Source organism: Orycteropus afer, unplaced genomic scaffold (genome assembly GCF_000298275.1).
Source record: "Orycteropus afer afer isolate SDZICR_OR568_19922 unplaced genomic scaffold, OryAfe1.0 scaffold00291, whole genome shotgun sequence".
In the NCBI taxonomy this organism is placed as follows: Eukaryota; Metazoa; Chordata; class Mammalia; order Tubulidentata; family Orycteropodidae; genus Orycteropus; species Orycteropus afer.
The window spans coordinates 1,191,592-1,207,732 of record NW_006921878.1 but is presented as its reverse complement, the minus strand read 5'-3'; the positions used below and the strand labels follow the sequence as shown (position 1 = coordinate 1,207,732).

Here is a 16,141-nt window from a genome sequence, read left to right as displayed (position 1 = left end):
GAGTGATAAAGTAAACCACTGAAAAAAGAATATTGAGAAGAAAAATGCTAAATGTTAAAACAAAACATAGAAATACAGTATCTTTTGTTCCAACAACTAACTTAACCTGTGATAATTCTTAGCAGAATCCCATTCCATCTTAGTATTCCAATTTGCCATCTTCTCAAAGAGGATAGAGCTTACTACATCCTCAATGGCAACTTCCCCCATTAAAAGTCTCCTTCCAATCTAGCCCTTAATGATTTCTTTCAAGAACGTGAATAATCCAAAAAACCAAACCTGTTGCCATCGAGTTGATCCCAATGCATGGCAACTCCACGTGTGTCAGAGTAGAACTGCACTCCGCGGGGTTTTCAATGGCTGTAATCGTGTGGAAGTAAGTGACAGGCCTTTCTTCCATGGTACTGCTGGATGGATTCACACAACTTCTTTTCAAGAAAAACATCACAAGGGCAAAGTCCAAGCAGACTTATGTGGTAGAATGCTAAAAAGTGCTTTAAAATACAGTAAACAATTCGAATGAGCCCTGTGGTGCAACTGTTAAGTGCTCAACTGTTAACTGAAAGGTTGGTGGTTCAAACCTACCCAGCAGCTCCATGGAAGAAAGACCCGGCAATCCATTCTCATAAAGATGGCAGCCTAGGAAACCCAGTGGGGAAGTTTTACTCTGTCATATGGAGTTGCTATGAGCCAAAATCGACTTAACGGCATCTAACAACAACAATGTCTAGAATCCAATCAGGTGGCTGCGCTGATGGAAAGCTTTCCCACAGTCAATTATTTTAAATGTTTTCTGACTAGTGTGAATTTTCTGATGGGTAATCAGGGAAGAGCTCTGGCTGAAGGCTTTTCCACATTCATGACAGCGATATGGTTTCTCCCCAGTGTGAGTTCTTGCATGCCTAACAAGGGAAGACCTCTGGCTGAAGGCTCTTCCACACTGGTTACACTCATAGGGGTTCTCTCCAGTGTGAGTCCGTTCATGCTGGTTGAGAGAAGAGCGATCACTGAAGGCTTTCCCACACTCGCTGCATTCGTATGGCTTCTCACCAGTATGTGTCCTCTTGTGCAAAATCAGGTAAGAGCTCTGGCAAAAAGACTTCCCGCAGTCCTGACATGTGTAGGGTTTCTCCCCCGTGTGAATCCTCTGATGTTGGGTGAGAGAGGAGACCCTGTTGAAGGCTTTCCCACAGTCATGACAATGATATGGCTTCTCCCCAGTGTGAGTCCTCAAGTGCCGTGTGAGGGTTGAGCTGTGCGTGAAGGCTCGGCCGCATTCCTGACAGTTGTATGGCTTCTCCCCCGTGTGGGTTCTCTGATGTTCGCTGAGGGAGTGCCTGCGGTTAAAGACCTTGCCACACTGAAGACATTCATAGGGTTTCTCCATGATGTGAATCTTGTTGTGTAAAGTAAGAGCTGAGTTATGACGAGATGATGTCCCACCTTCAGCACATGAAGACATTTTCTCCTCTGTTTGAGATTGTTCATGTTGAACAAGGTGACCACTTTGGCTGAGGGCTTCTCCACAATCATTGTTTTCACAGGGTCTCTGATCTGCAAATCCCACCTGATGACTATTTAGGATGGAATCAGACACCAGATTCTCAATATGGAGTTCATTCTTGTAGAACTGTTTCCTAAGAGAACTTGCCTGTGCTAAAACACAGTTCAAGCTCAGACTACCATTTCCCCCAAACTCATTCCATGCAGAAGCTGTCTTCTGAGTAAATGCCTCTAGTTGGAGATATGCCATTTCCCTCAAGAGCCTCTGGGGGTCTTCATGGTTATCTTCAAAATGACCATACTCCCCATCTCCTCTGGTGAACCTGATGGTATTTATACCCCTGGATGGTTCCTGCCCCAAGATGACCTTCTTGTAAGTTGATTTGTGGATTCCCAGTTTAGTCTCCCAATCTGAAATAAATCAGGGGAAAAAAAAATGTTTGGAGGAAGAAACTGCTGACATAAGAATGGCGGGACACATGGGATCCAAATCTGGAACCATGGAGGCTGGATGAACCCCCAAAACTACTGCCCTTAAATCTAAATAATCTTGAAACCTTATCCCTTCAACCAAAAACATCCCCTAATCCTGGACAGAGTGGGAGAACAATGTGGAACAAAACTCAAAACCATTAAAAAAAAAAAAAGATTTACTGGTCTGATAGAGCCCGGTGAGGCCCCTGAGACTATGGCCCCTTGTTACCCTCCAGGCCTGGAGTTGAATTCACTCCTGTGGCTTCCAGCCAAACAACAGACAGGCATATGGGGTGAACATTTACAGCAGGTAGATACACTCCTTAGAATGATCAAGATCAATAATAGGAGAACAGAAGGGTAGTACTTGTACAGGGAGATAGCTCTGGGGGCAGGAGTGCATAGGAAAGAAGGATACAGGGAAGAAGTAACTACAGGGAATAAGTGGGAAGAGAGTTGTTACATTGTGGGGAATTACAGTCAATGTTATGAAACAAAATGTGTATGAACTGCTGTATGGAAAATGAATTTGCTCTGTATACTTTCACTCAAATCACACAAAAAAATTTTTTTAATTATATATGTATAGATATCCTGAAGTCTTCCTAAAGCAAATCAATGGTTCAGCTTAACTAGTGAAGCATGCCTGCCTTAAGCACCATGCTCTTTCAGATCTACCCATATGGCATCAAACTGAAAACAGCAACTCAAAAGATTAGATAGGAAATTATGGGGCAGTCAGTTTATGTTCACGGGAGAAGAACAACTTAGAAAATGAGGGTGAGAATGGCTGCACAACTTGATGCCATCAATGTCACCGGTTGTACAGGGAGAAACTGTTGACTTGGTGAATGCTCGGCTGTGTATGTTCTCAAAAAAATAAATATTAAAAAATGAAAAGGATGGCGGGACAAAGGAGTTTCCAATGTACGCAAAGCACACGCGGATTCATGTTCAAATATCAGCATTCAACACGGGGGAAGGGCAGGAAAGAGAGTGTTGGATAAGTAAGCCAGTGTGCTGAGGTACGGAGCTTGACAGTGACGGAAAAGAGAGAAGAGGAAATGTAAAGGAGAAGAAACGAATCTACAAAGAGTAGAACACAGGATAGCAGAGAGAGGGAATTATTGAGAATCAGGGGGCAGCGAGGCACACTGATTAGCAGACACTGAGTTTCCATTCAGGGTGATGGAAAAATTTGAGAACGGTGACGACTGGATGTGATGGTCATAATTCATGTCACTGAACTGTACATGCAAAGACTGTAGAAATGGCAAACGTTTTATTATATATATGCTGCTGTCATTTGGTTCCATCAAGTCAATTCCAACTCACAGCACCACTAGAGGACAGAGTGGAACTGCCCTATAGGGTTCTGGTAGCGTAGTGCCTAAGGCACTTGACTGCTAACCAGAAGGCTGGTGGTTCAAACCCACCAGCCACTCCTCGGAAGGAAGATTGGGCAATCTACTTCCATAGTGATACTGCCTCAGAAACCCAAAGAGGGGGTCACTATGAGTCAGATTTGACTCTACAGCAGTGTGTTTGGTTTAGTTTGGTTTTTAATCTTTACAGAAGCAAAACCCAAACCAAACCCACTGCCCTTTAGTCAATTCCCATTCACAGCGCCCCTAGAGGACAGAGTGGACAGCACCGCCTGAGGACAGAGTGGAACTGCCCCATGGAGTTTCCAAGGCTGTCAGTCTTTACAGAAGCAAAGCCCAAAACAAACCTACTGCCATCCAGTCTATTCTGACTCACAGCACCCCTAGAGGACAGAGTGGAACTGCAACATTTTCTGGAGCCAATCACCAGGTCTTTTTTCTGTGGAGCCACTGGGTGGGTTTGAAATGCTAACCTTTCAGTTAGGAGCCAAGTACTAACCATCAGTGCTACCAGGGCTCCTTTGCTTTGTATATATTTACCACAATTAAAAAAGAAAGAGAGAGAGGAAGTCTTGATAAAGATACATGGAGGAGAAGGGGATATAAAGAGGGAGACAGAGACAATTGATGATCCATGAGCCGAGGAATGTCGGCAGCCACCAGGAGCTGGAAGAGGCAAGGAAGGACCTTAGAGCCTTCAGGAGGAGCCCCGCCCTGCTGACACCTTGATTTTGGCCCAATGATCCTGAATTTGAGAAGCCCTGGTGGTGCAGTGGTTAAGCACTTGGCTGCCAATCAAAAGATCAGTGATTTGAATGCACCAGCCACTCAGGGGAGAAAGATGTGCCAGGCTGCTTCCATAAAGATGACAGCCGGGGAACCCCTACGGGGTAGCTCTACTCTGTTACAATGAGTTGCTGAGTTAGAATCAACACAACAGCAATGGGGTGGGATCCTAATTTCAGCCATCTGGCCTCCAAGACTGGGAGATTGCTTTATGCCACCAAAAAATAAATATATATTATTTTTAAAAGAAAGCTATTGGGGAAGAGATGGAACTGGAGACAGGAATATAATAAGGAAATGGGATGTCGCTGCAGCCTACGGGATGCTGCTGTTGTGGTTAGCTGCTGTTGAGCCCATGCTGACCCCTGGCGCTGCATGTATTACACCGTAAAACTGCTCCTCGGAGTTTTCTTGGCTGTATCTTAACGGGAGCAGATTGCCAGGGCTTTTCTTCCATGGTACTGCTGAGTAGGTTTGAATCACCAACCTTTAGGGTAGCAGACAAGTGAAAGTCATTCATAAAGAAAAGAAAGGTGGTAGAGGATGAACCAACCGAGAAGACTCCTTAGAAGGTGTAACCACGTGACCCTGGCCTTCTCCTCATACCATTAGGACCTCTGAGGAGAGATCTCCAACTGATGCTTCCCAATCAGGGCGATGGCTCACGGTGACTGCCTCTCACCTGAACGGGAGGCTTGGGGAATTCCTTGACCCACCATCCACACAGCTTCTCCCTGCTCCATGTGGGAAGACACGACTGGTTGAGAGAGAGAACGCTCTGTCCGCAGGGGAGGATGGGTCACTTGAGAAGACTGTACTGGAGAAAATGGACTATCTTCACTTCCTGGGACTGTGCTTTGGCTCTTCAAGGCTTCTGAAAGACACAAGAGTGCATCTGAGAAGCAGCAAAAGTGTTCGACTATTGGCCCAAAGGTTGGCGGTTTGAAGCAACCCAGCAGCTCCTCGGAAGACAGGCCTGACAATCTGGTTTTCCAAAGTCACCGCCCTGAAAGCCCTACGGAGAAGCTCTACTCTGCACACATTGAGGTCGCCATGAGTCGGAATCGACTCAACGCAACCAACGGCACACTGACCAAGCGAAAGGTTTTAAAGGAGCCCTGGTGACACAATGGTGAAGTGCCGCTCGTCTGCTGACCGAAAGACTGGCAGTTTGCGCCCACCCGCAGCTCTGTGGGAGAAAGCCCTGGCCATCTGCTCCTGCAAAGATGACAGCCTGGGAACCCTATGGCGCAGTTCTGTCACACGGGGTTTGCTGTGAGTTGGAATTGACTAGATGTCACCTATAACAATTAAGAAATGATGGATCTTCGCCTGGGCAGGGCACTATGAGTCTGGCCTGAAGAGGAGTTGGAGGATTCGTATCTACGCCTAAGCTACCATGACACACATTCCAAACACAGCTCCCAGGATCAAATACAGAAGAAACAGTCATTCATTCTGTGGGAGAAACCAGCAGACTGCTTCACCGAGAAACTGCCAGTGCCCAGCGTAGCTCTCAACACGTACACACTGCCATAGAGTCAGTTCTGACCCGCGGTGTATCAGAGTAAACTGTGCTACATGAGGTTTCAGCGGCTGTGATCTTTCAGAAGGAGATGACCAAGCCTTTCTTGCGGGGTGCCTCTGGTGGATTCGAACCGTAAACCTTTAGGTTAGCAGTTGAGAGTTAAACCGTTTGTGCCATGCAGGTTCTCCCTCTTGGCACATAAACAAAAAGAAAAACCTCAACCTGTTGCCATCGAGTTGATTCCGACTCACTCACAGCGGCCCCAAGGGACAGAGCAGAGCCGCTCTGTGGCGTTTTCTCGGTTGTAACCTTTCTGGGAGCAGATCGCCGGGCCTTTTTTCCACAGCACTACTAGGTGGGTTCAAACTGCCTACCTTTGGGTTAGTGGTCAAGCACAAATCAGGGATCTCTCCTGACACATACAAAAAACAAACAAAAAAACCCACTGCCATTGGGTTGATTGATTCATAGTGGCCCTGTACAACAGAGTAGTACTGCCCATAGAGTTTCCAAGACTATCAATCTTCACAGAAGCAGACTGTCACATCTTCCTCCCATGGAGCTGCTGGTGGGTTCAAACCATCAACCTTCTAGCGAGTGCTTGGCCACTGTGCCACCATGTGTCCTTGCTGACACACAGCAGAAGCTACATGCATGTGCTGAAGTAATGAACACATGAAGTAATGATGATCTTACCCAGAGAGACCAGGTTCCTGTGGTTCTCCAGCATCACCTCTCTGTACAGGGCCCTCTGAGGAGGGTCCAGCAGCTCCCACTCCTCCCGGGAGAAGTCCACAGCCACATCCTCAAAGGTCACTGATTCCTGAAATATCACACAGGTTCTTGCTCACAAAGGAACCAGCCACATTCACAGCAGGAGGGATGAACATGGTGGGACACAGAAAGATCAAGGTTCAAAGACAAGGGTTGGACTCTGCTAGCTGCCTTGTAGGCACCTGTCTTGGCTTACAATCAGAGGGATGGACAAGCAGAGGGACAGACAAGCAGAGGGACATACAGACTACAGGAGTGAGGACCAGCACATAAGGCCTGACCGGAAATCTCTGGGGCCTTTCCTTATTTATTTATTTTTATTGTGATTTGGGTCAAAGTTTACAGAGTAAATTCACTTTCCATACAGCAGCTCACATACACTTTGTCTTATGACATTGACTACAGTTTACCTCAATGCAAGAGCTCCCCTCCTACTTCCTCCCCATAGTTACCTGTTCCCTGTGTCCTTCCCTCCATGCACTCCTGCCCCCTCAGCTGTTGCCCTGTGCATACACAGCCCTTCTATTCTCCCATGATTGATCTCTCCAAGGAGTGTATCTACCTAATGCAAATGTTCAGCTCATATGCCCGTCTTTTGTTTGGCTGGAAGCCACAGGAGTGGGTTCAGTTCCAGACCTGAAGGGCAGCTAGGGGCCATACTCTCAGGGGTTCCACCAGGCTCTATCTGACCAGCAAACCTGGTCCCTTTTTTTTTTTTCTTAATGATTTTGAGTTTTGTTCCCCATTGTTCTCCCACTCTACCCAGGATCTCCTACATAGATGCCCCTTTGAGTGGTTGACTCTGTCATTTTGACCTTTTCCCTGTGTCCTTCCGTCCTGTGCATTGCTGCCCTCTGAGCTGTCTCCCCATGCAAATACTGCCCTTCTGTTCTTCCACAGTTGATTGTTCTAAGGAGTGTACCTACCTGATATAAATGTTAACCTTATACACCTGTCTGTTGTTTGGCTGGAAGCCACAAGGGTGAGTTTAATTCCAGGTCCGAAGGGTGACTAGGGGCCATAGTCTCAGGAGGTTCACCTGTCTCTATCAGACCAGTAAGTGTGGTCTTTTTTTTAATGGTTTTGAGTTTTGTTCCACATTGTTCTTCTACCCTATCCAGGATCTCCTGCTCTGATCTCTTTCCTAGTGGTTGACGGTGGTAGCCAGGCACCATCTAGTTCTTCTGGTCCCAGGGTCATGTTGGCTGAGGTTCATATGGTCTACTAGTCCCTTGGACTATTTCCATGAGTCTTTGGTTTTCTTCATTCTTCTTCGCTCTGGACAAGAAGAGACCAATTGTTGCATTTAGATGGCCTCTTGCAAGCTTTTAGGACCCCAGTTGCTACTCACCAGAGTAAGATGTAGAACGATGTGTTCGTGTAGTGTGTTATGCCAATTGAGCTTGATGTCCCCTATGACCATGGTCCCCAGCCCGTGGGCCCAGTGACTCATTTTCTCAAGGTGTTTGGCTGCGGCTAAGAAGTTATCATCACTTTGCCCCATTGGCTCTATTGTACATATGGACACACAAATATGTGTGTAGAATATCATCTGCCAAACTTCTGTATGGTCATGGTGTACTCCCTTTTGCCTGGACACACCTGATCACTCAGCCTGCCTACCTGTGTACCCACCCATAGGTAAATGCTCGTTACCACTGATAGCACAGTGTTGTGTGTGCCAAGCTGTTTATCGTTGCTGTCTGCCTCCTGTGCCCCTGTGTCTTCCTTTTCCTTCATGTTGTTGTGTTGGTCACTGGCTTTCAGCATATTGCCTTTCCTTTTACCCAAATCATCCCTTGTCTCTTACTTGTTGTTCTGGTTCCCTAGTGCCACTCTGATAGGAAATATACCACAAATGGGGTGACCTTAACAAACAGGAGTTTATTCTTACAATTTGGAGGCTTTAAGTACAAGTTCAAAGTGCCAGGCTCTAGGGGCTGGATGAAAGCCCATCAATCTTGGGGTCCAGCTCTGCCTTCTGCTCCCGGCCCACTGGAGCTAGAGGTGTTTCTTCACTCAGACAGCTCCTGGCTGCTAAGGCTGACAAACCCAAGGTTGACAAGTAAAAAGGCACAGTCCCGATGTTACCAAACCACACGGCAGACCATTAACTTAAGTCCATTGTAAGTCCCAAGGTCGGCAGAGCATAGCAGGCTGCTGAGCAATGACATGGCTACATGGTCCAAGCGTGCCAAAGGCTTGAGACCATTCCCAAGGCTTCTCCTTATATACAGGAAGCAGACCACATCCCAAAGGCAGCTACTCAGCTGCTTGTGGTAGATCCCACCATGGAGTTGATTTCCAGTCTCCTCATGGGGAATAACTACCACCAGCTGCCCAGCCACTCAGCCAGGCCCAGCCAAGTTGACATACAACATAACCACCACACCTGTCTAAAACAAAACAAAACAAAAAAACACCAAACTCACAGCCATTGATTCGATTCTGACTCACAGTTTCTGAGGAGATAAATCTTTATAGAAGTACATTGCCCTGTCTTCCTTCCATGGAGCAGCTAGTGCGTTTGAACCATCAACCTTCTGGTTAGCAAGAAAATGCCTTAGGCACTGTGCTATCAATCTAGTCATTGCTCATTTTAACAGGGGTTGCCTTGAATTCGTCAACAACTTTGGGCTGTACTGACATCTTAACGTGATGTCTTCCAATTCATGAGCACCTGTATCTTTCTATTCATTTAGGGCTCTTTTTTCTTCCCCCGCAGCCCCTTCTCACTCTAAAGAGGGTTCCTGATCCTCCGGAGCTGAGACCCTCCAGGGCCCGGAAAGAAAACCCACCTCTCTCCAGCTGTTGTTGCCGAGCACCAGTGAGTCAGTTCTGCCTCACAGTGACCCCACGTGACAGAGCAGCACTGCCCCATAGGGTTTGCTAGACGGGAGGAGTTTGCCAGGCCTTTCTCCAGCAGAGCTGCTGTGTGGGTTCAAACCACTAACCATTTGGTTAGCAGCCAAGCGCTCAACAGCTGTGCGGAACAGGGCTCCTCACTGCTTCCCTGGGCAGAAGCACTGTGCTCGACACATCGCACGTGTCTCCTTCCTTACGAGAAGGAAGAATACCTGGGTCTGCACGCTTCCCACAGGGCAAGAGGCCCCTTCTCAGGCCAGGAGGGAGTTTCTGGGGGAGCTGAGCCCTCTAGGTACACTGGGAGCCTTTCAGGAGAAATAGGAAGTTCCCACTCACCTGGGACCAGGGGGGCAGGTAACCTGCAGCCATTCTCTTGTCCTGGGAAAAGGTGGGGTGCTGGGCAGGCAGAGCTGGGGGAGGAGAAGGACATCATGAAGTCCAGACCTGGTTTGTCCCCAGAATCCAGAACACCTGGCCTAGAGGTGCCCTCACTGTTTTGGAGTGAACCACATGGAGCGGGGTGGTGTCCACGGAGCCGGGACCAAGACCTTCATTGCTTGATTTTATGGATGGGGATGTGGAAGCTGTTGGCCACAGAACTCACCCAAGTTTATAAAACGAGCACCTTCTGGTGTCCTCACAGCAAGTGCATCTGTGTGCATTCCCTGGGGCTAAAAGTCCTGAATCAAGGTGCGGGCATTCCCTGGTGCTAAAGTCCTGAATCAAGGCGCGGGCGTTCCCTGGGGCTAAGAGTCCTGAATCCAGGTGCGGGCAGGGCCCCTCTCTCTCTGAGGGTGCTGAGGAAGGGCCTCCCGTGCCTTTTCCCAGTTTCCGGTGGTGGCCAGCATTCCCTGATGCTCCTTGGCTTGTGGCCGCCTCACTCTAATGTCTGTCTCCATTGTTGGGTGGCTTTCTCTCTCCGTGTCTGTGTGTCTTTGTGTCTTCAAATGACCTTCTCCGACCTGCGTGTGTCTGCGTGCCCAGATTTCCACCTGTATTTTTAATCTGAAACTTTGTTGTTACTGTCACCGGCTGCTGTAAAGTCGATTCTGACTCGTGGCCACCTTATGTGTGCACAGCAGAACTGTCCTCCACAGGGTTTTCAAAGGCTGATTTTTTCTGAAATAAATCACCAGGCCTTTCCTCCGAGGCACCTCTGGGCAGACTCAAACCCCCAACCTTTTGGGTAGCAGTCAAGCACTTAACTGTTTGCACCACCTAGGGACTCCTCAAATTTCCCTCTTCTTATAAGGACCCCACTCACTGGATTTGGGACACCCCCCCATTCTAGTTTGATCTCATCTTAACTAATTAGATCTGCTAAGAGCCCATTTCCAAACAAGGTCACACTCTGAGGTTTCGGAGTCACACACATTTTTTGGGCAGGACACTATTCAACCCAGAGGAGTCCCTGGTGGTGCCAGTGGTTAACATGCTTGGCTGTTAATGGAAAGGTTGGGGGTTCGAGTCCACCCAGAGGTGCATGAGGTGCATCGGAGGAAAGGCCTGGAGATCTATGTCTGAAAGACCACAACCACAGAAAACCCTACGGCGCACAGTTCTACCCTGACACCCATGAGTCAGGACCGACTCCAAGAAACTGCAAGTGTGATGTGTGACTCAACCCAAATTCTGGAAGGTTTGATTCAGCCCTCACAGGGGTCCATGCCCTTGGAGCCACCCTGTCCTGCCTTTCTCAGATGCGTCCTCTCCCTCCCATTGGACAGCTCCTGGGTCTCCTCGCCTCCCCCACACTCTGGCTTCCTTGTTCCTCTTCTACCAAACTGTTCTGACCGTGGCAGGAAGGACTCAAGACAAAACCGTCCCCACTCCCAAACTGTCCCCAGAATTAGGTCACCGTGGGAGAAAAGGAGGGAGAACTCACCGTGGGTCATGGGCCGATCAACGCTGTTAACCCAGGGTCTGCAGCAGAAAGAGACACGTCAGCCCGACACAATGACAAGAACAACAGGTATATATCAAGTGCCATCCACGTGGCAGGCAGTGGGCTAAGTGTACTGTGTAAACACTAAATTCTTGTCATTGGCCGATTCGATGGCAGATGACGTGTTCTATAATGTCACCTCAACACTGAGTTAGCAAATATGGAGCCATTGCTCCAGAAAAAAATACAGGGTCAGGTTCTTGTCAGCCTCTCGTCACAACATTCTGTCCCTAATCCATATATAGCCTTGTTTTATGTGTGTTTCTATCTCGTTGCCATTGTTAGTTGCTGCGGTACAGTGAATTACATAATAAGACTCATCTAGCCATGGTCTCTGTGACCCTCACCAGAGGACTGGGTGGGGCCATGAAATGGGAGGTGCTTGTGGCCCACCAGGGGGATTGGAGAGCTTGCTAATAACATAAACAAGGTACATGGCACCTTGCAGGGGTGCGACTGTGAAAATAAAGTATATGAAACCCTAGTGTGGGGAACTGGTCAGTTTAGCCATCTTGCTAAGCTTAAAATGAGCATCCCAGAAAAAAGGGGAGATCTCACCACCATCAAGACAGAGAGTGGAGTGAGTCCTTGGACTCGAGATCCCAGCACTGAACCTCCTTGACCCAGGAGAGAGAGCGCTACAACACTTCACTGTGATGGCAGAAAGACAGCAGCAAAACCAAGAGACCAGCATGAGGGAGAGCTGCAGGCTTGCTGGTCCACAGAGAAAGAAAGCTGAGTGCCTTTGGGCAGGAGCCTTGCTGGCAGAGTGGAGTGCCTCTCTGGGTACCTATCAGCAAAGCTAAAAGAGCTTTGTAACGTGAGCCTGAGCAGGGCAGAGGCTGAGGCCAGAGAGCGGTGTGCCTGCGGCACGGCTGAGAAGAAGCTGTCCTGATTGAAGAATTGTATTCTGAGTAGTTTCTGATCCTGAATTATAACCTGTTACTTCCTTAATAAACCCCGTAATTGTGAGGATTGTTCGTGCACTCTGTGTGCCACTGCAGTGAATTATCAAACCAGCAGAGAAGTAGAAAGTCCTATTGGGAGAAATGGTTGGTGTCAGAATTGGCAAAACGGGTTGGAGAGTGGTGGCATGTCTGACCTCATAGGAATCAGCCTTGGGCTGATGCTGCTGAGAGTGATTCTGCCTCCCCCTTGGGAAGTCAGAAGAGGTCAGAGGACACCACCCCCACAGCCTTTTTTTAGTGGTCATTGAGTTCATTCTGCCCATGGGAACCCCATGTGTGTCAGAGTAGAACTGTCCTCTGTAGGGTTTTCTTGGCTGTCATCTTTACAGAAGCAGATTGTGAGGCTTTCCTTCTGTGGCACCACTGGGTGGGTTTGAACCACCAACCCTTAGCTTGGTAGTTGACTGTAAGCCATTTGCACCACCTAAGGACCTTATGTTTCTATATAAAAACCAAAACCAAACCCACTGTGATCAAGTCAACCACCCTTGGTTTCCACAGCTGTAAATCTTTACAAAAGTAGACTGCCCCATCTTGGTGGGTTCAAACTGCCGACCTTTTGGTTAGCAACCCAATGCCTTAACCAGAATGCTACCAGAGCTCTGTATGTTGTTGTTGTTGTTAGGTGCCGTCGAGTCATCTCTGACTCATAGCGATGCTATGCACAGCAGAACGAAACACCTGCCAGTCCCATGCCAACTCCCTGATCCTTGCTATACTTAAGCCCATCATCGCAGCCACCATATCAATCCATCTCGTTGAAGGCCTCCCCCTCTTTCGTCAACCCTCCACCCTACCAAGCATGACATCCTTCTCCAGGGAATGGTCCCTTCTTACAACATGACCAAAGTAGGTGAGACGAAGTCTGGCCATTCTTGCTTCCAAGGAGCATTCTGGCTGCACTTCCTCCACGACAGATCTGTTAGTTCTTTTAGCAGTCCACGGTACTTTCAGCATTCTCCGCCAGCACCACAACTCAAAAGCATCCACTCTTCTTCGGTCTTTCTTATTCATTGTCCAACTCTCACATGCATATGAGGCTACTGAACATACCATGGCTTGTGTCAGGCGCACCTTAGTCCTTAAGGAAACATCTTTGCTCCTCAGCTCTGTATGTTATTGTTGTGTTGTTATGTGCCATCGAGTTGGCCCCGACTCATAGCGACCCCTCCTTGGGTTTCCGAGGCAGTATCACTACGGAAGTAGATTGCCCCATCTTCCTTCCGAGGAGTGGCTGGTGGGTTTGAACCGCCAGCCTCCTGGTTAGCAGTCAAGTGCTTTAAGCACTACGCTCCAGAGCTCCCCAGCTCTGTATAGACCCACCTTATTTAACATACTATATACTGTTGGCACATTAACATTGGCCTCAGGCCTAAGTGGAGCTTCTCTAACTCGTACTTTCTCCATGAGGCACATCACAGCCTTTCTGTGCTTGGAGCACTAGGCAGTACTTCAACACTACACCTGGGGGCCGACTAAACAGAAAAATCACCAACAAAAAGCACACAGATATGAGAAACATGGCACTTGATAGACCGTGGGAAGGATGCTCGACTTCTGTACAAGAGCTGAAACAAGAAGGCAGAGTGTTGCCTTGCTCAAGCTCAGTGAGGAACGTACAAGTTGGCAACTCAAATTTTTCGCTGCAAGTGATACAGAAAGTGCAGCAAGTATTGATTTGAGGTCACAGGTGAATTTTGGTGAGTCAGCAAATTCACAGACATGGAGTGCACAAGTAATGAGCATTCCCTCCTGAGAAGCGGAACAATGTGGGCATGAACACTGGCAGGGATTCTCCCCAGCATCCCACAGACCAAGGAGACTCCCCTCCTCTCTCCACAGAGAGTGCCTGTTAGTTCTGGAGCTGTGATTCCAGCACCTCTGGATACTCCAGGCAGCAGTTTGTGCTTTGCTACTAAACTAAAGGTTAGCAGGACGAGCCCACCCAGCGGTACCATGGAACAAAGGCCTAATGATCGCGTCTCTTAAGATTACAGCCAAGAAAACTCTATGGGACAGTTCTACTCTGTATTCTGTGGGGTTTGCACGAGTTGCAATCAACTAGATGGCACCCAACAATGGGCTCAGTCCTGGCCATTGCCTTCATTCATCACAAATGACCCGCCTCTTGGTCCTGGAAGATGATGAAGACGTAAAGTCTCTTGAAAACTGTAAAGTCCCTCACAGACTTAATTAAATACTTCATATGGCCATAGTCTTTGTCTCTCCCATCAGATATGTAGGTGGGACTATGCAAATGTAAGGTACCTGTGGCCCACCAAGGGGATTGGATAGCATGTTAATAGTGTAAATAAGGTACATGGCACCCTTGTGGGGGTGGGAGCATGGAAATAAAGTGTATGGAACCCTAACGTGAGCATTGGTCAGTTTTGCCAACCAATAGGCTTCAAATAGGAGCTCTGGTGGCGTAGTGCCTAAGGCATTTGACTGCTAACCAGAAGGCTGGCAGTTCAAATCCACCAGCCACTCCTCTGAAGGAAGGTTGAACAATCTACTTCCATAGTGATACTGCCTCAGAAACCAAAGGAGGGGTCGCTATGAGTCAAATAGACTCAATGGCAGTGAGTTTGAGGCTGCAAATGAGCTATCCCAGAGGTGGAAAGGAGGAATCTCACTACCATCAAGGAATTAAAACCAGGAGTGGAGTGAGTCCTTTTGACTCGAGGTTCCTGTGCTGAGCCTCCAGGACCCAAGGAGCTGTGACAACAGAGATGGAGAGAAGCAGCAGCAGAGAAACGGTGGCAGCAGAGGCAGCAAACCCAACAGAACCAAGAGATGACCATGAGACAGAGCAGCAGGCTTCCCGGCCCATGGAGCAAGGACACTGAGTACCTTCAGAGAGGAGCCTTGCTGGTGGAGCAGGGTATCTCTCTAGATACTTACTGACAGTGCTAAAGAGGTGTGTAACACTTGCCCGAGCAGGGCAGAGGCCAGGCCAAGGGGCTGAGGGCCAGAGAGAGAGACCTTCCTTCTGGCACAGCTGAGGGGAGGCTGTCCTGATAGAAGAACTGTATCCTGAGTCATTTCTTACCCTGAATTGTAAACTGTTAGTTCCCTAACAAACCTCACAATTGTGAGTATTGTCTGTGAGTTGTCTGTGGCCACTGCAATGAATTATTGAACCCAGTAGAGAAGTAGAGAGTGCCACAAGAGGGCCGCTGATGTCAGAATTGGCAAGAAGGTTGGAGAGTAGCTGCATGTCTGACCTCTGCCTCATCGGAATCAGCCTTGGCCTGCTACCGTTGCTATTGCTCCTTCTTCTCCCTTGTTGGTGGCAGTCAGATGCTGCCCCTGTGTCCTTTTGGCAGACTCATGATGCATTATGCCCTTCTTGTTACAAGCTACTCTCAAGTCAACCAACTCATTGTGAACCAACTCACAATGGAGCAAAGTGTTGCCCGGTCTTGTGGTATCCACATGATCAGATGCAGACTGGACTGCTGTGATCCACAGGGTTGTTTTGTTGTTGCTGCTGTTGAGAATATATGCAGCAGAACATAAACCAATTCAGTCCTTTCTCCACTACAGCTCAGTGACATTGATGACATTCCTCAACTTGTGTAACCCTTCTCATCTGAGTGTTCCTCCCCACAGACATAAACTCACTGCCTCCTAAGGGTCCTATCTAGTTTTTCAAGTTGCTGCTGTCACCTTGACCCCATAGAGACAGTTTTAAAAGAGGATAATGACCACGACCACCATTTTTACTGGCTACACTAAATGGTGAGGAGACTGAGGGTTTCTGCCAGCTTCTGTGATTGGCGATGACCCAACGTGCAATCAAGATGTGCTGATTAGAGAGGCGGGGCAAGATGGCGGACTAGGCAGAAGGATTGCACAGACCCTCTTCAACAAAGAAAAGGGAAACCAATTAACACAGACACAGAAGATA

At 48.1% G+C, this 16,141-nt stretch overlaps 1 protein-coding gene across 1 annotated transcript; it reads right to left on the bottom strand.

The window, feature by feature from the left end:
• Positions 1-727: 727 nt before the first annotated feature.
• Positions 728-9,745, bottom strand: ZNF554 (zinc finger protein 554). The gene is given in 5 exon segments (XM_007951073.1): positions 728-1,914; positions 4,831-5,022; positions 6,373-6,499; positions 9,652-9,708; positions 9,710-9,745. Coding segments are annotated over 5 exon segments (1,599 nt in total).
• Between the last annotated feature and the right edge of the window lie 6,396 nt (positions 9,746-16,141).